The 25175-nt window shown below is 37.5% G+C and overlaps 1 protein-coding gene across 2 annotated transcripts in view; it reads right to left on the bottom strand.

The window, feature by feature from the left end:
• Positions 1 to 25175, bottom strand: part of TTC39B (tetratricopeptide repeat domain 39B) — a 68831-nt gene that overhangs the window by 33244 nt on the left and 10412 nt on the right. For both annotated transcript variants that reach the window (XM_057379647.1, XM_057379648.1), the window contains exon 2: positions 10770 to 10804. In XM_057379647.1, the coding sequence (XP_057235630.1) occupies positions 10770 to 10804 (35 nt within the window). The remainder of the gene's footprint in view (positions 1 to 10769; positions 10805 to 25175) is intronic.

Raw genomic sequence — 25175 nt, 5'->3', positions numbered from 1 at the left:
CATCAGGCAATTTTTTAAAAGAAGGAAAAAAACAAAAATAATCAACCACACACACCCCCGTCCCTGTCCCCTCCCCGAAAACACTCAAAGGACAAACATCCCCTAAATGGTGATTTAGTTTAAATTACATTAGTTTGCATAGCCTGGTATTCTGGCAAAACCATCAGGGTAACACACCTATTTTCACTTATTCTTCCCTCAGGACTTCCTCCCACAGTGTATTTAAAATCATGCTCTATAGCAAAGAGAATCAAACAGCATTGTTCTTACCCAAGCCTTTCCCGGGCACCAGCTTTCACTTGAATTTTTGGAGACAACCATCCAGCCACAGAACTGGTAACAGCACATGATGCAACCAYCATGGTAGAAACCAATTCAGATCARTGTGGTTGCACCTTCCCCCTCGACACTACCTGACTATGACACAGCAGCATTTAGCCAGATATCGGTAAATCTGTATCRGTGAATTTCTGGATCATTGCCACAATACAAAGGGATCTGCCTATACAACCCTTGGAATGATTGAGCCGTCTCACCACTAGGGCATTTTCCTTTCCTGTAATAGAACTGGGGCTTTGTTTCATTGTTTTGGGGGTTATGTTTATTGYGGAGTTTATTGTATGGGATTTTTAAAATTATTTCTTCTTCCTCATCTCACAGCTGTGACAGAAAAGATGATGCAGAGCAAAAAGAAACAGCAGCTAGCTGATATTACACTTTTGTATACAATAAAGACAAAGCACTAGAAACTATTTTTCAAAAGTAACAGCTGTAGATAAGGAGTTGGAGGCTCAGAAAAAGAGGCAGTGAGAAAAGAGGCAACTGAGGGAGAAAAAACCAGGTGGTTGCTCCTATTGAAAATCAACCATTATTAGAATAATATGCATTAAAATGAGMTGAGAATGACTTTACAGTTTTTATCTATACCTTCGCATTGGCAAAAAAAAAAGGTCAAACTGATAGCTTTCCATAGACTACTGGAATTTCACTAAGAGAGGATTTTAATTGATCCATTGTTATACCTTAGCAGGTATAATGTTMCATGTAATGCAACAACAAGGCAAGGACAAGGATGGCAGATAAAGTTCTGTCCCACAGACCAGAAGCTGGGGGTAGCAGGAAACTGCTAGTATTTTAAGAAAAATGCTTGCCCTCTCTTTCGTTTTAGAGACATAAGTTSCAGTTTAGGCTCTTCTAAACAGATGCACATACAGATGACAATGTTTAATTTCAGGAGTTACTACTGCACACAGCAGCAGAAATATTTGTAATGCTCTCTWATGACTGAAATGCATTAAAAGACCATTAAATACACAAAGAAAAACTTTATATACTAACAAAAATTCCGTGTTAGAAGTCTCATCTGATCTTGAAATTCAAATGTCGGATCACCACGTGTCAGGAGACTAACACAATGGTTATTTGMTTTACATTCAGTATGTATGTTTTGTTTGCCATCTCAAACTTAAGAGGGCACACACARGATTGTCTTTCTTCTAGGCAGAAAGCAGCCCAGCACCCAGAGTGCAGCTTCATGTGAATCTAACAATTGACTTCAAGAAAGTGATCAAGAGGTTTAGCTTCCAAACATTTAAATGACTGAGGGGGCAGGAAGGGAACTTTTTCTAGTGGTCTGTCTTATTTAAAACATAAAATACTGATTAGTGTATCCTCACTACTACTCTACAGATGAAAAAAGGCAACAGAATAAACACAAAGGAAGAAAATCTAGGCTAAGTTGACCATCTGCTTGAATCTCAGGTGCCACAGGAAATGGTGCCAAGACYAAGCTCATCTTGCTGGCTGATCATCAACCCATCAGTGCCAACCGAGTCTACTGCTCTGAAAACAACAAAGCCTGCATTCCTAGCCCCTTTACTGTCTTATTTGTATTTTTAAAAAGAAACATGAGCGTTGCCAAATGTTTCCATTTTTGACTTATTATTCAGTTTCACTAAGCCAATAATCAGTTCATTGCAAGTCAGGTGTTTTTATCATCTGGAAGCTCGATCTGACAGCAAGTTCTTAATTTCAACAGCAAATTGCACTGCACATGAACAGAAAGGGAGATCCAGATTTCCCATAAGGACAAAACCATATTGCGAGAGCGAGACGCATGCCAACTACTTAGGTTACTATTTACCCACCTGAACAGGCACACACAGTTCATTTCATCACTAAAATGATTACAAAATAATCCTGTTTAAGCATATCAARTCAGTCCAGCACAAACTTGACAACGCACCACAAAATATATGTACATCTAAAACACCAGAAAAACAATCAGATCACAGGCATTTAGAATTGACCACAGTCTGACAGAGGAGGCAGAAAAATCAAATAAGTGTCAGTCRTGGTTTGCAGGTAGAAGAAAATTCTGATTTGCACTGTTTTATTCAACGCTAATGGGAATACAYGGCAGCATGAAAGGTCATCAGATTTGTTTAATACAACACTGTGATTAGATAGTATTTTTAGATGTAAGTTTTAACATGAGAACTTTGCAGGTAAACTGAAAATTTACTATTTTTGCATACTCCTGATCAGACTAATAGTTTGTATCATACAATCCAGCTGAGGTCAATGCATGCAATGYTGTGTACAGAAATGATCACCTGATTATGGAAGACAGCGATACTGCCAAAGCTTAATACACWAGTAGATACAGACAAACAGATGCTCACCATTAAAAAAGTTTAATTTTCATCTGTTCAACATTTCTGCTAGAAAGTAGGTCTAAATAAGGCATGCTGACAAGAAAATAGTTTGAGAAAGAACCTCCTTGAGAAGCTAGCATATATAAATAATAATGAGGGCTTACTGGCAGTTTTACATGAAATGAATAAAAATTTCACTTATCTTGCCACGGAAAAGGAGAAAAAATAAATCATGCTGCAAGTAGGACACCAGATCAGGCCAGATGTTTATGGGACTAGCACTGCGTCACACCAATACTGGCCCAGATCCAAAGTTACAATTAGGACACCGTGATCCTAGCAAGACACTCTTCCTAAACTTCAAACCAATTTATTTGTAATTGTTAGATAGTGAACTTAGAGCCCATGCTGGAGGCATTCTGAAATAACTAAAGTCTGTAAAAGCATGCTGCACTTTACTTAACGTTTTGTACTTTGAAAGCATAGCACTGCATCCCATTAAATAAATTATTTATGTTTAAGTAAAAAATTATATAACCTCAAATGGTTAAATCAGCACGGCTACCAGGAGCAGAAGATTCAGTCTATAAATGGAAAAAGTAACTGCAAGTCTGATACTGTCCTTAAATTACCAMATTTTAAAGAATAGCATCCCAAAATACACACCTTGCAGTGTTCTACAACCTACAGTATCTGAGCTGATTAAGCACTGACATCAGCAGAGAAGCTTCTGCTCTCTAAAAGCATTGTTCACSACTGCAAAGTGCAGAGAACAAACAATTATTTCATAATCCCATTGTGAATATATAATTTTTCCTTTATCTTCAAGAAAACCTATATAATAAAACAACGTTGTAGTWTGACATACCTGCCAAAGCAAATTTTCACAGACAAAATCCCATAAACCTTACTTCCACATTCATGATTTCAAGGACTATTAGGCAGAGATAATATACTTACAGGATTAATTCAGTTAACTTCAGGTATGCAAATACCGTCCCTGTGTAAAAATAAGTGCTGCTTCTTTCACTCTTTTTCCACTGTGCACGCANAAAAAAAAAAAAAAAAAAAAAAGACTAAGAAAAGCATAAAGAGGAAACGGATTCTGTTCTATTTCTCAATATCCATGAGGTTTCATTAATGAGTTATCGAGCAAAAAGAATAAAAGTTTCCATGCCAGCAGCTGGCAACACAGGCACTCTCCATAGCCGAATTCAAAAGAAATGTCAGTGAGAGTGGCAGCAGCTACAGTCAGTGCTGGAAACTGATGCCTCTGCAGGAAGAGAATGCTGGGAGATTCTCCCAATCTGTGCTGCAGCCTAATTCTAATCCATCACTCCTAACTGCAAGGAGAAAATGGAGACAYGAGGGACGCAAAGTGATTTATATTTAAAGACAAAAAAGGAGTCACCTTAGTACTTCATGAATAAAACAAAGAAGCCACAATTAGTCAGAAAATAAAAAGCATGCTAATGAAACTGCAGCAAGGTATGTTAAAGCAACTGCAGAAAAACTAGATCAAATACACGAGAGTTGATAGAAAGCAACACTGAAGAAAAATAACTAGCTCCTGTTTGTTTGGGTTTTTTTTGACAGTACTCAAACATTTGCTACTTTTTTTCAGTTAACCCTTTGACTTTTTTTCCCCAGAAATCCAAATTTTTAGCTAGAGTTCCATAACCAAAACAAATCACCCTCATAGAGAGGTTGCTAATAAACAGTTCTCTTTATTAATATCAGCAGCAATAGGAGAAAGTAGAAGTTAAAAGCAAAACAGCTACAGCATAGATGTTTCAACCCCTTGGTTTAATCTCTCGAGAYGAGATATGATGAAAACTCAGCAAAAGGGAGTTAAGCAGCAGAAATTAAACCATGYCCTCCACTATTATTTTCAAAAAATAGTCTTTAAAGCTGTACCTGCTGAACAAATAGTACCTATTTCTAGCTACGTTTACTGTTATGAACTGAGATTTACTTAAAAAAAGTCTCAGACAAATCATTTAAAGCAAAATGAGGGAAATCATAGGTTTGCACTTATTTCAGATGTGTGCTAAGTAGTATCAGCAGTTATACTTCAACTTATTTAAACTATTTATTTTTGTTAGAACTTCAGGAAAAGAACTACACAATATTTCCTAAAATAACTGTAAAACTAAGCGATATGATCAGGTAAAAAAGGATTTGCAAACCTTGCAAACCYTTCAAAGAGATGAGATTAACAGCTGTAATTTATGGACGACAGTACCTTTAAAATCAGGACTTTACTATCTTTTCCAGAAAACTTCACCCAGAAGTGTTGAAGACCAAGGAGTTCGAAGATATTTATATCCAAGGTCACTGGAAGCAGTGCTTATATGTATTGTCAGCTMATACATTAACAATAATAGTGGCAGGGAAAGTCACAGTGCCAGGATTTCTGCGATCTTGACCGTACAGGAAGTAKAGATGAGTTTCAATCAAGGTTGCCCAGTCACACAGAAATCAACTCAATTTCCCCACAAAACATACAGTTCTGTTTTTAACATAGCGTAAGCTCCAGACAGTCCACACTTCATGGCTCAGAAACTATTTTCCAGAAAAAGCCGAGTGAGTCAGGAGCACACTTCCACAAAGCTGACAGAAGCAAGCTTTCTGTCTGCAAATATCAACCCATGCTCAAATTTTTCCCTGGATTGTCTTAATGGAAAATGAACTGATATGCACTCACTACACCTTCCACTCAAGATTGTTTCCCAAAATGCTCTGWGACAGCTTTTAATCATTAGGACAGGGAAGGGGATAGACATGACACAGCCAAATAAAACAACAAAACAACACTATTAAAAATCAGGATTTTTTTTGTTTGACAGCTTAAAACAAAGAAAGAGAAGAATCTGTGTTTCAATCCATTTTCCTTGAAAACAATCCTACTTCTCAACATCAAAGTCATAGCCAGCATTTTTTYCCTTTCATTCACTGATGAGTTAAAACTCATCTTCCCAATTTCTTATCTAAAGCACTTATTCATGGTTGTACCACCAATTCAAACATCTACATCACTTTGGAAGTCTCAGAAATTATTCAGAAAAGACAATTCCTGAGCTGCACGACTATGAATAGTGTCATGCAGTCTTTGTAAAAGCACAGAATAAACATTACTTTCCTCAAAGATGTTAAAAGAAAAAAAAAAAAAAACACAGACATGATCATGCATTCCAGCATATCAAGATTCCAACACAACAATTAAATAAATTCCAAATGTCTCCAGAAACCCCCATCCCAAAATATTACGTAAGTTTAACACCATGGTGTTAATTAATTTGTAATGAAAGAACAAGCCACAGAGCAGCAAACAAMTATTTAGGCTCGATCAAGACATTTCTTTTGGTGCACAGGGGATAACAGAAAACCAGGCTGTGGTATCTTTCTGTGCACCAACCATTCAGCAAAGGCTTGCAAGAGAGTAACAGCGTGTGGAAAATATGCAGAATTTTGAGCTTTTCTGTGTACAATGTCCCTGAGATAATTTGTTTGGCTTTGAGTTTTTGTTTACCTCTTCTAAGGAGCTATGAATGTAAGTGAATTCTGTTCACATTTCAAAGTGAACAGAAGATATCAATACAACAAATAGCATAATGTGGCTGGAAGTGTTCTACTCAAATACAAACACAGAGAAATTTTACACCACAGGCAAAAGCTGTAATTGCAATAAACATGTACATGTTAGGAATGACGTAATTACTGCCCAATCGAAACTTCTCAAGGTTTAAAACTCTATAATCTTAGAATGTCTGGGGTTGGGAAATATTAGATGAGGCTGCTGTATCTCTACTGCTGTTACAACTCTTGAAATTGATAATACAAAATAGTAACTGTGTCATACTTTTATATTTCTGCAGCTATGAAAATATTACCTGTTAGATACAAAAACTGCCTTTACTGTAATTTTTTTCCACTGACCTTGAGGGGCAAACAGAAGAAAATAAAATTTTGATAATTTAAATTGTCACAGCTGCTTCTCACCATTTTAAGACAATGTCAGAATGTAAGCTTACATTTAAGAAGATAGGAATTGTTCCTARAAGTTGTTAGCTCCCTGAATTAAAATTTGAATTTAGAGTCATTTCCTTAATTGTTCAACTTCATTCAGTGAGAAAACACTCACATGTGCAGGTATAACTGAAATCTTAACTACACCTCTGAGATTACAAGGATAACCTGCTCTAACTTCCTTAAACACTTCTGGCCCTTAATCTATCACCTCAGTAATACGACACAGAGCTGCTTTGGTAGGATCAAGGATTAACAGCATCCAGCCTTGGGTAGGCAAAGAAAACACAAAAGAGAATCAATGAAGTATGCATCTTTCTGCTGAAATTGATAATGCCAAAAATCACAAGATTTCCATTCTTGATTAAAAATCATCTGTGTGCTTTGTTTACAGAATGCAAGATTCCACTTTTTCAATACTTCATGGTTTAAATCTGTTTTAAATGAGATCTCACTATCTTTCCACTGATGCCATAACTCAGGGTCTGGTGTCAGAAATTTCTATATAAATAGCACAACATGAAGACTTCCTCCGCATATGAACTGCTTGCAGCAGTCAGGCGYTTCTTCCCAAAGACAACTACAAAGYAACCTCTATAAACAGACCCACACAGCAACCATAATACAGCCATCTAAATGCTGCTATTCATTTGCACAAGCCTCTSATATTAGTAAATAAAGGCTCACCTTTGCCTTTACGTCACAGAGAAAGATGGCATGGCAGTCTAGGGAAGATTGCATGGACAAATACAACAACTTAATGGCTACTTACTCCTATCACATATATTGTGATGACATTTAAGCAACATTAAGTAAAATGAGACGGGCATAAATCCCAATGAATTAATATTTCATACATGTTCCAAACAAATAGAGAACTTCAGAGGATAAAATACGTACAGAAATTAAAATAGCGGTGGCAAGGTCAGTACATGCTAAGCATAATACAGTGACGGTTAAAAACTGTAGAGAACACAAACCACTTTTAATCTAGTTGTAAAGCCAAAGACAAGATAATTTAGAAAATYATACTCTGGCAACAGAAAACAAGAATATTAGCATTCTACAAAGAGATGCTCYGAATAATTTGAGTAAAAATTAAGGTAGCAGAAATACATTGAAAAAAATTTATAGAAGCTGAGAATTACCTTGTTCAGAAAGAYTAAAATTAAAGTTGTAGTTTTTCCACAGTAAGATATAGGCATTGATGAGGCATTTTTAGCAAGAACTMAATAAAAGAATAAACCAAACACAAATCTGTTGGCCCCATGTATGTTTTTGAACCTGTAGATACTTGGCAGGCATTAGGTGAAACACATTCACCCAGTACTTGGAAGTAAGAAAACACTCCAGTTGAAAAATGGGGAATACTTGGTAAAAAGCAGTCTACCACCACAAAATTTCTTGGCAAAGGCTTGAATTTCAACAACAGAAATCAYAGTTTGTCTCCAGTTATTCAGTTCYTTTTACAATAGAATATGCCAATCAAACCAGTTCTGAGTTAACACAAAAGGTAATGGTGAATTTACTTTGACATGCATTCCACCTATTCTCCTTGGAAAGCTGAAGATGCTATATCAAGAGTTATTATCAAACCAGCATTTTGAAAACTCAGTTCCTTTAATACCTAAAGAGAAGGTATTAAATGCTAGTGTTTACCTTAAGTTAAATAACAGAGTGACCAACTGTAATAGCCTTTCTTTAGCTTTAGCGCCAGTGAACAAAACTAACAGTAAAAACTCCATTTAAAAGTTCCTTCACATTTCTACAAAGCAAGTATTTCAAGATCATTACATGTTTTGGAGTTGCTGATTGTATCCACTGTAACTACCAAGTACAAGATGACAAGAGAGTCTAGACAGAGAATCCAATACATTTAAACCAGTGGAGCAAAGACTATTTTCCTCCTGGGCCTGTCCTCAGATCTGACAGCCAGCACACAAGATTCAGGGAAGGATTTCACCCTATTAAGATAACTCGCTGCCCTTTCAAAGTCTAACCTGCACAATCTGGTATCTATAGGTAAGCAATAATATTTAAAGAATAAAGGCAGCTAAAGTCAAGTTGAATTAGCAAGACCGTTTGCTAGCACCTACTGGTACAAAATATAGAGCACTGATATTCTACATATATTGTACACTAGTAATTGCAGAGGGATATATGAAATACTATGAAGATCTGGTTGTCACACATTCTTTCCCAACTCTATAAAGCAACACAATAATCTGACAGAATCTGAACCAAAACTGATCTCAAAAAGTAAACAGAAGTCTTCGTTGACACAAGTCCCTATTAAAAAAGGTCAATTTTCATTAAATTCCATTGAATATAACTAACTACAATAAAGCACTCGAACCAATGCCAGGCACATGATGACAGAGCTGTAACAATGCCACCTTCCTATACAAAATAATGGAGAATAAAACATTGACACAGAAGTGTTGAAAGTGAATGTTATCAACAGCAAAATAAAAAAAAAATAGATAAAGCTTTCCAGAAGCTTAAACCTCCAGTGATTCATTGTTTCAATATAGTAATGGAACAACTACTATTAATTCTAGATAAAGAAGGGTCAGGAACAACCAGTGTGGCACTAGGTTTAGGAACAGCTGTCCCTCAGGCAAGCTACTAGCACCATCTGAAAACTACAATCAAAGCATTTCAAGAAAGATAAGATTGAAGATTTCCACAAAACATTCCAAGAATTTTTCTTCAGTTCTTTAGGCATTTCTTTTAAAAATAGCTGTATCTTCTGAAGAATTTGAGAAAGGAGTATAATCTACTACTAATCCTGCCCATATACAAAAGAATAGATGCATTTGCTATGTGCAAATAAGTAACAACACAATTTTCTGTCCCATTAATACTCTCTCCATCATCCTTCACTGACTCTTCTACAAAATGCTTGCGATAGATGGAAGCAATACCAGCCAGAATAAACTAACATCCTAACTTCTAACTTCTATCATAAAAAGTGTTTCCATAAGACAGCTATGAACACAGAAGAGACACTCAGGAATAACAAATCAAAGCTCTGCACAACAAAAATAAACAACCCTGCCCAGCTCAGACATCAAACATCAGACATCAATAAAAGACAACAAAACTACTTTCTCATAGAAGGAATGRGTGTTGGATAAATATTCTCACGCAGTATTCCAAAGTCACTCTCTTCCCCATCCCAGGGGAAACAGGGGCCAAAGAGAGAAGTTACCCGATCCTACAACTGCTAGGCAGTCAAAGGAAGAAAAAGCAATCATTAACATGAAGAATTCTCAACCTGAAYATATCAGGTTCTTATTCCTTTCTCTATGTCAGGAAGCAATGTTTCATTTTTCTCAGTTCTACACAGAGATCAGACCTTACTACTTCAGGTAAGATAAAAATAGAGGGCGTGGCAAATCTGYAAAATACAATTTGCCAAGACCTTGGATGTTTTGGCCATGAAGTACAGTCCAAAGCTACTGCTGGGTCTAGAAGTGTTTTAGCAATCTCAGGATATTCACCAGAAATCCCCTTCTCATGTGCTTCATTGCACAAAAATGCAGTAAAATCCTAGAGAAAAACTAAAACCGTTTGCGAACAGCATGATGTGTTTTCATCACATTTTAAGAAAGGTGTTCCTTCAGCATAAAATCTAATGCCAGAGAAGTGATTGTCTCYCACTTCATTAGGGGAAAACATCTGTGCAGCAGTATATTATAAGATATAAGCAATTTCCATTTGAAAATCTTGCTTAGGTCGTCTTGCATAATGTGTGATCCAAAGTTTCCCTAATAATGTTAAGAAATTACTTTTTCACCACCAAAAATGTCTAGAGCTGTCAGTGTGTAACTGAATTAGTAAATTTCCTAATTTTAATTCTTCACAATTGTCACATTTGTTGACAAATATTTCAACACATATATCAGCCCAATTACACTTCTTTTCTCAACTCCTAAGAACCTTAGCTGTTCTGAAAAATGTGAATGTAGTCAGAGCATATATAAAATCACATGTCCCTGGAATGGCATGAATGCAGTATTCCATTTCTATATAACAAGTTTTAATATACACATACACATTTTAAAAAATTCTACTTACACGGGGATGTTTTCATAGGCATCTTCAAAGTTTTCCTGAGGAAGAAAGAAAAATATTTCAGTCTAATGTGCAGGTGTTTTGTAACAAAGCAGAAATTTACCATTACCAGACAGCACTTACTTCTGCAACATAATTATCAGAATATTCACAGGCTACGGACTGTTAAGCTTTCAGTGCAAATCATTACACAGAGAGATTTCCTGTGGGCTTACTACATCAGACTACAGCTAAATTAAACCAAAGATCTTCTCATTTTTAGACTCTAAACTTCCACCACGAAATTCACAGAAGGCAACATAGACTTATGCCTCAGGAGTTGGCGCAGCACATCTGGTATGTTCAGGATGCACTAGCTGAACAGTGTATCTACACATGAAACAAAAGTTGTTCTGTGCAGATAGCTGATMTGCAGGTTGGCCAGAGTGTATATACGAGGTCTGGGATGCATGAGAGATAGCRTGCACATACAGCCAGCTCACACATTAAAAGCAGTTCTGTGAATGGGTTAGTCCAGGCATCCAGAAGTTGTTTCTTCCACCTAGATTCAAAGCTCTTTCAACCTGGGTTCAAATTTCAAATTTCAAATGGAAATCAAGGAAGAAGTGCACAAATGTAAAAATGAGCACAATGGCTCAGCTCAAACACCATTCATTTCTGYATCCAGTTTCTAAAACTGGACTGTAGAAGTGTATCACAAAGATGAATGGGCCAACAGCCCTCCTTCACATATTCCTCTCCACCTCACACTGTCCAGCGTTTAGAAAATCTGGGAATTCCAGGCCACAGTTTGGTGATCCAGTGATTTTCAGGAGATCTCTGCTACAAATAGAGAGTACAGTCCAATTTCCTTTATCCCATGTAGATCCCATGTAATGAGCTGTAACATTAGTAAGGGATTTCATGAGTCTGACATCCATTTGTGCAAAACAAAACTACTTGAACCTGGCTCCTACGACCTTTGTTTAACAACCCCTAGCTTTATATATTCAAAACCAGGAAAGAATCAATTCGTACTTGCTCTTTCCTAGACACTTACAATTTTGAAAGCCTTTGTTACATCATCCAACTCATCTTTTTTTCCAAGCCAAAGACTGCTCCCTTACCCAGTCACTCTTYAAACAGAAACTACTTCCTACTTGTAACTTTCTGCTTTCTGCTCATTCTGTAGAAAAAACTGAAGCATGATGGAACAGATTTTTAATATATCTCAGGAAGACACCTGCAGGAGACTGACCCCCACCTCCATACAATCTTTGTCAGTACCTGCAGAGAATCATAAGATCTCCCCTGAGTGTCCTTTACTTCAGGCTAAACATTCCCAGCTCCCTCAGCCTCTTCTCACAGKAATTGTGCTCCAGATCCTTCACCAGTTCCATTGCCCTTCTCTGGACACRCTACRACACCTCATTGTATTTCTTGGAACAAGGGGCCTAAAATAAAATACAGTATTTCAAGCGTGGCCTCACCAGTGCCACGTACAGGAGGAACTTAAAAGAACTCAGAAAAAGTCAATTAAATTATGCTCCTGACCCGAGAACTGGTGTTTCAAATGGCATTCTGCTCAGGATGTTCCAACAGATATGGGATGTTAMCCATATCTCACCCCAGACACTGAGAGAAGTCAATCTTATAATGAACTCCCTCCCCAAAGACTAGTTCCCTCCTTGAGCACTTCCAGAGACTAGAGAAGAAATTCAGCAGAACAAGCAAAACACACAGCTGTTTGAGCACAATTCCGTTTCTCCTAAGAGAACAAAATTAACAAGCAAAAGTCAAGGTACTTTTTAACTGTCACGTACTTAATGAAGAAGGGTAATGACTGAAAKTTCAGATGCAAAAATCTGTGATGTGAACCCTTTCCTTTTTGTGGGGTCTTTCAAACCTTCATGTAAAAACAGCACCTACATACAGAATGGCTGAAACAGAGACAATTYGAATTCTGTGTAGGTAAATGCCTCCTTTGCCTGGTGGCTTCTGAATTTTGATCCCTGTCATTCAAATTGGTCAAATGGCTGTCCGAACATTTACAGTATGAAGTACAACCTTGGTGTTTTTCCCAACACAATGGCATAGGGAATAGTCACAGCCTTTCAAGAGATTCSTCAAGGGAGCTAAAAACAACATCACTGAAGGCAGATTCTATGCGGGAAAAAAAAMCCAACAAAAAACAACAAAAACACARAAACCCAATCCATAGGTTTTTCTGAAGTCTCCCATATTTTTCTAGTCCCACTGCATGCAAAAGGGGTATTAGAAAGTATTCAAATCGCTATCTTGGTCCCACTTCCACAGACTCACACAAGTTTGCAGTTGTCTCTACAGACTCCCAGAGATTCCCTATGAATAGAAGACAAGCTGGAGACACTGGAAGAGAAGCACAGCCATTTTCTGCTTGAATCCATGCCTGTTACAACAAAAAGCTTCAGCATTCTAAGCTATGAGGAAAAGGACTGCATCAGGGATGCCTAGAATAGCTGCTCCCAGACCCAAGTTCTAGGACAGACCATATTCCTACCAAGATATAAAAGGTTTAAAAAGTACTCAGAACATATTCTTTTTTTTTCCCAGTACTCTGTTAAAATCTACTTTAAATTAAGCCTCTTCAACAAAAAAAWTGAGTTAAGTAATAATATAGAGCATCTTAAAGACTTCAAGATGCATTTAATATACAAATGTGMATAGGTATGCACGGAAGCTGCCCAATAACATGGACAGACACATTCTTGTGCATTCAATCAAAGCCCATACGGTTTCCATTTCCAGGTGCTCATTCCAACGCTGCAAGCTCCAGCTGACATGGCTGAAATGCSCCAGCAGTTTCCAGTCGTGCTCATTCACATCAGGGTACAGCAAAGCAGAGCACTCAACACAAGGGAAGGGTTTTTACCCTGCACCAGTGACGGGCACTGTCAGGCACCRGCCATGACCTGTTCCTTCAAGACTGAATATGACCTCCACAGTTTGGCATAGCTATAACAGGAACACCATTTCCATTATTTACATGGCTGAGGAGACTGAGGTGGGGACAAACCTTCATTCATTTCCTTCACCTGACCTAGGTCTGCCCTGCAGCAGGTCCCAAAGGTCCTGCTCCAGTACATCCTTGTTACAGCATCCTGTCCACAGGATGTGCAATACAGCAGAAATCTTCTGGAAATAGAACTGTAGTTGAATCCACGAAAAGGACAACAAAGCCTTTTTTTCAGACATTCTACTCTAAAAAATAAATCTATGAACACATAAGTCAGTACACAAAGAAAAAGTTTAATAACTATCTCTCTCAGTACAATGCTGGCTAATGCTGCAATCCACAGATTTTTAAAGCACTTTTTCCAACACGTGTCRGTCCAAGAATTTTAAACACATAAGTAAAACCGCCACTAGGTGGCATGACAAAAACTGACTCAGACTTTTCCACATATTTCAGAAAATCATTAGCACAAAATTTAACAAAATAAAAYTGTCTAAAAATTATGTTTCTTGAATCACCATTCTGGTTGGTTTTGGGTAATTTACAATGTGTCCTTTTCAAGATGCAAGGCTTGAAGACAATAAAGTTTACATAACTTAGAGATACTAAAGTTTTGAGAAGCAAAGAAAACCAAAGTCAGACAGAGACATACATGGATGTCTCTGCAATGCAGAAACTCTCATAATGAGAGCAGAAACCATTGACAGCAGACCCTTCACCCTTCAAGCCTCACAAAAGCAGCGTGGTAAAGGAGACTCTTCACCTAATCTAGGACATCTATCAGTAGCGACACTTTTGCACTGGTAGAAAGAAGAAACAGCTTCTTGCCTTGCTTATTACAGAGATCCTACTATCAAACGTGAACTCTACTTTCTTCCATATTTATCATAAATTAACTGTAATTTAAAGGAAATTTCAGACTATTATCTTGCAACTCCTAAATTACTGTTTTAAGTTCACTAAATGTTTTGTTAAACTAAGTATTTAAACACCGCTCTTTTCCAAGTAGGCCAACTTGATCMATCTAAACTACTCCTTTACAATCCAGATTTATGACAAGATATGACTATCACATAGGGTATGAAGCATCTAGATTCTCCCCATTTATAATAACATAACTTCAGAAGACTAAATTCAATGGTATCTAGACACATGACCCACAATTTGGAATCCACACTGATTGGGCAAAGGAAAAAAGCTTCACTGAAAGCATAATCTCAAAAATATAAATGTAACAWGAACAGAAGGTCCTTATTCAACAGACAAATGAGACCACACAAAATAATCATGAAAAAATGCTACCCAGAATTTAATACTACTGCTATACCACATCACTTGTCCTGTCACTACTTTGTCAGTATTAAATAATGAACAGTTTTAAGATACCTTGAAAAGCCATAGACTTAACAGKAACATCCTCCTCGGGAAGCCCACATATTAAGACATTGCAAAGGATGGGAATATATGAAGATGGGATACGTAYTTAGCAAGCACATGCACTTCAAGACATGTATCAAGCTTTTGTCAAAACCTCAAGTACGGGTACATCTAACTACTTTTTCAGTCTTTTGTCCTCTGTGATTCCCCACATCATCCTTCTTCTCAAAAAAGAAATCAATGCTAGGTGAAAATGATGCAAACCCAGTGTCTGGCCTCAGGCATGCTGCTCACTCCTGCAGCTGCCATGGGAAKCTCAGTTACCAGCTTGGCAGACAGTGACTGGATTCTACATAAAGAGAAAAAAGGCTTCACCGAGAGATCCAAAATTTCTCAACTGACAAGAAAGAATAACACACCTTTCACTGCATTCACATTAAAATTACCATTCTCTACAGGAATTCATCTCACAGGACATAAGGGATTTTAAATAAAACTTAGCTGATAAGCTCAGAAGCAGCTTTTTAAAATCACAGAGGAGGCTTCCTATTGACCCTGGCTAAAAGTTTCCTCATTCTGTTACAAAATTTTGTAAATATTTGTTGCTCCTTAGCCTTATCAAGTACTACATTAAAAATTATGTAAAGAAACTGGTGGCTAAGAATGTTACAGTCCAAGCCCACAAGACTGACAACATAAAATCACTGTGCATTTAAAACTTACCAAACATTACAGCAATATGAAAGCTCCTMAGACTACTACTCAAGGACACCAAACAACAGCATCCTCTCAGCTGACTTGACTGTACTGAGAACTGCTAACAGAGGCTGGAAAATAAGAAAGAACAGCAACAAAATTAGCAACTCCCAGATGTACAAGTCAAAAAGACCCTTGTTCAGGTGAAGATCCTTTCCTGTGATTATGTAACTTCTATGGAAATTACTAACCAAATGTAGGGGTTAGTGGGGGACTGTACTTGGGAGTTGCTAACACTGAACTTTTCATTCAAATAATGGCATGGGAAGCCTGGAGGGGCACGATTGATTTGTGATATGCCACAGAGCACCCAGGTTTGTGCAACTCTGAAACAAATAAATAAATAATCAATATCTCTTGTGCAATTATTCGCTTGTTGCACATCAGTTTACAGATCCGATTTTTGCAGACAACACACTGAAGCATCGAATATCAGAAATTACTACTTCACAAAAAGAATGATGGAGAYGAACAACAGTGTAACTCACTGGTCTTAAATTATGGAAGCTCAGCTTGCAACACTGCTCAGTCCAAAATAAATTCATTCAGCTAAGAAAATTTGGTTTGATCCATCTGCAGTTAAGAGAAGTAGGGTCACAAACCTACACACATCTACAAACTTCAGAAAGTACCTGCAGGAACTAAAAAAAGAAAAGTCATTCTAAGGACTTGACTTATGAAACATAATCTGTTATGGACACCTTCCATCTATACTAACAATCGGATGACTGTGTCACATAAGGACAGAATTCAACWGTTGCTTAAATGGGCAGTTGCATGAGAAAACACTACTTACGACTGCATACTTTTCCAGACATTAAGAGAGAAAGCAATTCCCAGCATTACAGCAGGACCCAAAAGCTAATTTGTCACATATTTCAAGCTAATTCATAAAATATTGATGTAAAGAATATTTTGATGAGCCAAATAAAGTTTAGACTTTATCTCAAAAATACAAGATGCTTTTAACTTCCTAATATTTATGCAGAAGTGAGAATACTTTGCATTATAAAGAGCTTAAAAAATACTAAGTTTTTAGCTATGGTTTCATTCGATTTGACATAGTGATTTCTTACAGAAAAGTGCAGTCTAAGTATACTCTACAAACCAGCAGAAAAATAATGTGGAAGTTAGAGTGCATCTTTATGTTTATTGTCAAAATAAACCCAGACATAKGAAAGAAACATCATTGCAATGTGTCTTCACAGAGAAACTACTTGGGGGAGTAGAGGAAGGAAAAGATATCCCCAATTCTTCATCTCTGTCACCTACACATGCTTTATTTGACACTTTGACACCAGATCCTGGTATTAACAATTAATAGCCTAGGAACAGAAACACACGAATAACACTCAGTTCAATGGGGAAGGAGATGATGAAGCTGTTACAAAACAGGAAAATTATTTCCCCTTGCCAGCGACAGAAATAGCCTTGAGGCAGCAAGAACAGAATGGAAATGAAYAAGTTCTGTTCTACACAGTACAACCAATTTTCGCATGAAAAGTAAAAAGTGAAATTCATTTCTCTAGAACAAAAAAATGCACATATTTTTGTGCTTACGTAYGATTTCAAACTTATCTGTTTGAACTATAAACATTATTCATCTGCTCTTTAAAAATTGCTCTCAAGATTATTTGCTTAAAATACCAGTGTTTTTTCAGAGAGCTTAGTGGACAGACAGTGGTGGCTGTTTTGGAGGAGCTCTGTTTTCCTCAATGTTTTCCACTGCAGATGAAGGACTTCAGGAGTCAGAAGCCAAAGATCAAGCTCAGTAATTCAGCTTTCTTATTCAGTCTTATCAAAATAGAACATACCACATTCAAGACATGGCTGGGTCGTGCTTTAAATAAAAAACAACAAACTAAAACCAAACAACAAAAACAAAACAAGATACCAAAATACCCCAACCCCAAAAACATGCCCACACACCAWGAAGCAACTAGGAATTGGTAAGGTAAAAGCCATTTTTGTTAGAAGTTAGGTTAACTAAAGAGCTGAGCTGATGAATAATTAGAAATTCAAACAAATCTCAGTGTCATGTAGCTCTAAAACTAGATGTCAATAGCCACAAGAACAAAGGTTTCTCCATCATAGTGATACAGTTGGTCACCCAAAAATTTCCAGAAAGGAAAATTGAGTCTTAACAAAAAAGTCTACCCTCCATTTTTTACATATTATAGACATTTGCAATGAAAACAACTGCAGTAATTAAGTGCAGCTAATCAACATGTTAAAAAGTGGATAATTGCTCCGTTGCCTTCAGCTGTACACAAGCCAGACAATTTCATAGACTGCCATACTGTATAAACCAGGGCAGGACCAAGAACAAACCTCAACCAAAGGAACTGTAGTCAGCAACCTCAGACATTGTTGGTCAGGCTGTTCACATGCCAGAGGCAGCCACAAGACAAGAGTTTTCTGAACCTACTTTTAAGCTGGGGCATAAGGCAGTCACATTTCAGTAAACTGACATCAGTCAAACTTATTCTGAGCTTCTACTGCTTTAAACAACACCCCTCTCTCGTGACTGAGAAGTGGAAATCAGCAGATTCAGCTACACACACAGAGCAAAGCATCATGACTACTTCACTTTAATTGACATACAAATAGCTCCTGTCGACAGTTATTCATGTTCAGATTCATACCCAACATGCTGCACATAAAAGCAAGAATACAGTTTCAGTTAAAGTTGGCTAAACATCAAGACAGCTTTCCTTATTGTTTACACTGGCATCTTCTTGCTATTCCATCTGCAGTTGTTTCTGCAGAGAAAGCACTTTTCAGAGGCAGAAGAATAGGGTAGCRGCATAGAACTTCAGTGCTGCAACAAAGCTTTGATGTTCCTAGTTGATCGCCTTTCCTGTCTGTCTCACACAAAACTCCCTGGTTATCCCCTAGACCCAAGAAGTGTCATGTAATTTCTATTTGTTTGAAAGCGGTACCGGAAAAAAACAAACCAAACTGCAAAAGAACAAACCACATATTCAACCATGAGTTCAACATCCAGTACATTGCACTGAAGTACACTCCCCACTGAAAATCCATACAAACATTGCATATGTCTCCATTCTTGGTCAACTTCATTAGACAAAATTGATYGCTAAGAATTCTAAACTGAAAGGCAAATACAAACAGACACACTTTGTCTGGATACATCTTCCTTTTCCTATTTTAAGAAAAGAGACTTGAGAAGAGTGTGAAGGCAATTAAGGAGCCTGAAAAGATAGASAGAATACATAAGCATTCTTCTCAAAATATATACTATACAAGGGAAAACATTAAGTTTGTCCTCCCCAGCCGCAAGAAAGATTATTAAATKAAATAAATTCTTCTTGCAGCAGAAAAGCCTCTAATTATTGCAAGAACTTTGTATCAAGCTCATTAGTTTTGGGTAAAACTTCCGYATCATTGTTCAGTCATTTAACAGAAATTACATAGAAACACACTGAAATAAAAAAAAAAAAAATAGGATGCCATTTTTTATGTTTATTAAGTTGGCAAGATCTCTGCTACATATTTTTAGTCCTAATACTTCCAACCACTATAAACTGTAAATACTAGATATRTCTGTGTTTTCCAGGACACTGGACACAAACATGGATGAGATACCACTGCTGAAAGAAAAATCTGGTAAAGACTTCCCTACTTTCAGTTGGCTTAACAATAAAACTTTAGCAAACTTCTATCAGCTTCCAAATAAGACTATTCAGTTACTATTTTTTATTCAGTAAAAGAGGTAGAAAAAATAGGATTCCAGAGACACAAATAGGGGRTACTTTCAGACACTAACTGAAGGTAGAGCAGCAGAAACAGAAAAAATGTTTATCTCTCATCTTGCTTGTATGCAGTCAAGGCATAAGCAACTTGAAAGTCACTAGCCACATGGCAGCTCARATCAAAACCTTGCTCCTACCAATTCTGTTAATATTTCACAGCCAGTGACTTATCACCTATTCTAGTTCAGAACTGGCTATCTCTCACCAAGTTTGACTTTTTATGATTGAGTAACATTCACAGAAACTTCAGATCAGTTTAGTCAAAGGATCACTATTCAGCTTGCTGATAACAAAACACTATCACTTAAAGAGAGAGGGTATCAGTGCGTAAGAAGCCAAGATACTTTTTGCCCTCACTTGAGTCAACAGCCTACCAAATAAAATAAAAGTTATGTGAGGAGGAAAGGAAAACCTGGTTGGAAGATCCATTTAACTAATACCAGACAACACAGCTCTTTTTAGAGCTGGACTATCATGCTGCCTCCTGTCTTACATGGGTAGGTTGTTTAGCAGCCTCATCTAACCTGGCCTCCTTCATCCCATATTTCAATGTTTGTGATGTGACTGATGAGGCAGAACCTCAGAGCTTTTAGTTAAACATATCTCACACATACCAGGACAGATCAAAGACATAATGAAAGTCCAGCTGAAACTACAAATTAAGAGATAGCCTTGAATCAACATAAGAAATAGAGAGTGRAGTCTACTTTCCAGTAAAGGAAAAAGGGTAAAATATAGCCAGCTAAGAGGAAGAGCACATTGTGTTGTCCTGAATTTTACTAAGCAATCTCATACAAAGATGCTTGATACTTACTGCTTCCAAGATACATAAAGCGACCCAGAAAAACTCTAATTATGTTTCACCGTGCACTTAATATAGACCTATCGAAACAAAAGCAAATCACAGCTCCCCTAGAGGGATATTTTAACAGTACTCCAGAATGCTTACAAATTACAATGTAATCAACAATTCTAAATAAGTCTCACTGAAGATGCAATAYTGCTGTTATTAATACTTTCCAGAGATGACGCCAAGCTGGGGAACAGAATAGTTTTACCTCATATTAAAAGTAATTTGCCTGTAACTAATAAAAGCCAGCTTTGCCTATAACTAATATGAAAAAAAGAGAAGATTATAGAAGCATAAAAATTAGCGTCTTTGGTTTTAACCTTCCCCTGTCTTGCTCAGGTTAAATATCCTCTTGAGTACACAGATGGTTACTCATTTGTAAAGAATGCAACAGCAGTTGCAACATATTTAACATCGCAAGGTTCTATTTTATACTGAAAAGCAATTTAATTATTTTTTCTTAACTGGCTCATTTCCTTTAAAACAAGATCTTGCTGCAGTAGCAGTAATCCCAACAACCCTATTTTTGATAAAGGTGTTCTCACTTTAAAACTTCAAAGTGTCTTTATTTTCTGATCCATTAGCAGTACTAACTTCAGTARCAAAAGAAACCTTTAGAAGCCAACATTATCTAGCATTAAAAGCRGCTGTAAAACAGGATTAAAGCAATGACTTTGGTCCAGAGCACAGCTTGTTCTCTCTGTCAAAGATCAGCTTCCATTTCTTCTGGAAACAACTTTATTTATTTTCATTAACAGAAAAGCAGTGTCTCAAGGTTGTAGCAACTTAACTTCATTACTAGTATAAAATTAACTAATTATTAACTGATTTATACATATGTTCTAGAGAGTTCATTCTTTCCACCAGAAAAAAAAGCCAGACGAACACCAAACACAGAAATACAGTGTCACATTCAAACCAAGTGTCACACTAAATTACACTAAGCAGAATCAGATCTTGACTTAACCAGCCAGTAAGCTAAAGTGTTAGTTCTTCCTGCGCTACCTACGGGCGAACACAAAAAGAAGATATAGAAAATATTATTCTCATTCAAAGTTATAGTAATTCGTACCNAAAAAAAAAAAAAAAAAAAAAAAACCAAAACAGAAAAACCCTACAAGTAACACAAAAATTTCATTAACATAAAATTATAGTTAACCTATTAATGTCACTCTTAAATTTTGATAATGTGTCAAGTGTCCTTGAAAGTCTACAGCTCTCCTTCTTCAGTCAGCACTCCCCAAAGTTCAACTCTTCATCCAGTCCATCTCCAAGCARATCATGGTTTATCTTCAGGCATTGCAGGACAGCTGCAGGATCCAGAAGAGAGACACAAAGAGACTACACAGGTGCACTGAAGGCAGCATGTGTTCTCTGCAGAAATTGTAGCATCTGACACACTGACAGACCGAGCACACACACTCCCCATCCAACTTACTGACACCACCAGAATTTATAGCTTTTGAATGTTCTAGCTGGCATGTGATAACAAGAACAGCATAAATGCACAGTTGTTACCAGATTTGTCACTCCTTCTGCCCAAAGGGTGTCTCTACCAGCAATGCAAGCTCACAGCCTGTCAGTGCCTCTGGGCAGCTGCTCATGAGCACACAGTCCCTTCTCTCCTCCCCAAAGTGCCCATGGGCAGTCACAGCACTGTTCCTCTCCAGCCCACACCGCAGAGTGTCCCTGGCTGTCATCACTCATCCTGACCATGCCACATGACCACACCATCATCCAATCTACAGCACTGAACCTCCCTCRGCACGCTTCTTCCTTCCGTCAGCACCCAGAGACACACAACATAAAAAAGCCAAACACGTTATGTGAGGCGTACAGAACTTCTTTTCCATTAGGGAAAGAGAGGTATCAGACAGACAATTTTCCAGGCTGTCAGGTAACTATTTATGTCATACAGATCTCTGCCTTTTGCTGATACCCTTATTCATTTTCACTATAGCCCACAGTCACTATATACTACAAAGCTTTTATCACTTTGGAAGCTGTGGTAAAATTTTATGAAATTTCCCATGGATTTTATAATTACATCCTCAGACCATGCAAACACCTTCCAAAGGGTGAGTATTTTTTAATTTTAGAAAGATAACTTCTAGGCCAATTTCTGCAACTATTAAAACTTAAGTTTCAGTAGTTACCAGACCTCATCTACATAAATCTACATACATCTCTACTGTAGAGACCAAGTACTATGGTATGATCTACAAAGATACAAACATGAAACTAATAGAGCATTTACCTTCCCAGCATGAAACTGCTTTATGTCCCCTACAGCAAAGACCAGACCTAAAACAAAGACAAAAGACTAGACACGAAATTTTCAGTCAAGGACAAGAGGAGCGTATTTCAGAGACAACTGTGAAGACAAGCTCTATATCCTTTGCCATCAAAAGCTTTTCCTCCTCGCACTCCACTTGTTTTCCTAATACCAGAGAACTTCCACAAACATCAAACACAAAGCACCACATTATGTGTGTTTAGAAAATAAAAACAAACTAAGCCAAAATATTAACCACACTGGGTGTCAGCTCTTTCAGGATGTCAGGTGACTTCCTTCTCTGCTCCACCGGAAAGACACACAGACACACAAACACCAACAGGAACTCACGGCAACTGTACAAATCCCACTGGCCAAGACAAGCTGCTTTTTGTAGAGAAACTAGCTAACACAGGATCACAAACCACATCCCAYGTCGCAACTCTTAAACTATTCAGAGAAAGCACATAAGCCACTTATACTCTGCAGTGTCTAATCCTTGTCCCCAATGTCTCTTTTTAYTGCTCTTCAGATGTGCCCATGCACAGCTACCTGTGATAACACGCCTGTAAGAGCAACATCCCRGATGATTCAGCACGGAACCCCCAATGCAAGGCACCCGGGACACACGGCTGGACAATCTATCCTTGCAGGTTCCCTTACAGACCTGAACACACCCCTCTTCACTCACACACAATGCTGTTTAAAACTACAGGCACACTTTTTCACTGTTTTCACACCTTTTTTCACTGTTGCAGTGGACAAACTCACAATGAGCACTAATTCAGAAAGCAGCTAGGAGGAGTCTTCCACCATGGAACTCTGAACTTCAGAAAAGAACAAACATAGAGTACAATATCCAGAAAGACCCTCCTACCTGGGACTTGATTTGTGACACTGGCATAATTCTGTACTTTTATTTCCACTTAACAAAAAAGAACAAAGCTGGGAAAACCCACATTTAGTTTGCATTCCCACTCCAAAATATAACTTAATGAACTCAACAGCTAAAAATCACACCATTCAAATAAGTAAAACGGACTTCTAAACAATCTATCATAATTTTTTTTAATCTTAAGACTTCTTTGATGTCACTTGCTGAGAAATATATTGACTCTGAAGCTTAACTGTACAACTTTGGCCATCCCTTCAGCATGACTTGAAATTACATAATTCACATTTAGCAGAAGACACAGCATTTTAGCATGATCTTCTAGAAAGGAATGGCTGTGAGTTACCCCGTATCTTCCAGAGCTACAACCATATATGGCTCTGTAATCCAAATTACATTAAAAGACAGACACTGAGCTGCTGCTGAATGTCTCCTCCCCAAGGTTTTAAGGAGACTTTGCTTAAGCTGAGTAGACCACACCTTAACAGAGCCAGCTACTTCAGTGGTRTCAAGTAGGACTACACAGGGGGATATTCACACTTCCCTTGACAAGGAACATAGTAATTAACTTTCTAAGATTACATCTTTATCATCWATTAACAATAATACAATATTTAGGTTAAAATGGCACAAACACCACCRTTCTCCCTCAATGCAGTTAACAGAATTACTTTGCAAAACACTTTTCTTCTGGGAAATACTGCTTCTGGGAAGAGCCAAAAAAGCTGCACTTCATGAAGTTATGAACACTGAGTTATGTTAGTTTATCAAAAAAGTAAAAAAGCTTCTCAAAGTAGTTATTTTAAACTGCTTTTGTAACAAATTACTGGTTCCCCAGTGGGAGGGTTTTATAGAAAGTGTGGAATACTTCAGTTTTGGCATGTTTCTTCAGCTCCTTCTAGCCAGATGAGCTAGAAGAATCTTGAAGATCTGTGTAAGATGCCTCACTCTGCTGATTTTGACTGGGGTAGAGTTAGTTAATTTTTTTCACAGTGGCTGCTATAGGGCTATATTTTGGATTTGTGCTGAACATAGATTGATAATACCGAGATATTTTTGTTATTGCTGAGCAGGGCTCACACAGAGCCAAGGCCTTGTGATGRGGCCCTGCTCTCCTGGAGATGGCTGAACACCTGCCTGCCCATTGGAAGCACTGAATTCATTCCTCGTTTTGCTTTGCTTGTGTGCAGAGCTTTTGCTTTTCCTATTAAACCATCTTTATTTCAACCCACTAATTCTCTACCTTTACCTTTCTGATTCTCTCCCCAGTCCCTGGGGGAGTGAGCAGGCAGCTGTGTGGGTCTTGGCTGCCTTAAGCCATTACACTCATCTAAAAAGAGATGGATTTACCAAATCCACAGTTGGTAATTCTACTTCTCCACCGTACTTCCAGTGGCAAGCTCAGGTTTTGCTACAGAATCTTAGAGTAGCTGTTTAACCATAAATTACTACACATAGTAATAAAGAAAAATAAAATTAAAAATAAAAAGTATTTTCCAGCCCTGGAAA

Source organism: Malurus melanocephalus, unplaced genomic scaffold (assembly GCF_030028575.1).
Source record: "Malurus melanocephalus ecotype Western Australia unplaced genomic scaffold, MMel_1.1 scaffold_414, whole genome shotgun sequence".
Taxonomy (NCBI): Eukaryota; Metazoa; Chordata; class Aves; order Passeriformes; family Maluridae; genus Malurus; species Malurus melanocephalus.
The sequence above is the reverse complement of the archived record's forward strand: the minus strand, read 5'-3'. Positions and strand labels throughout refer to the sequence as shown.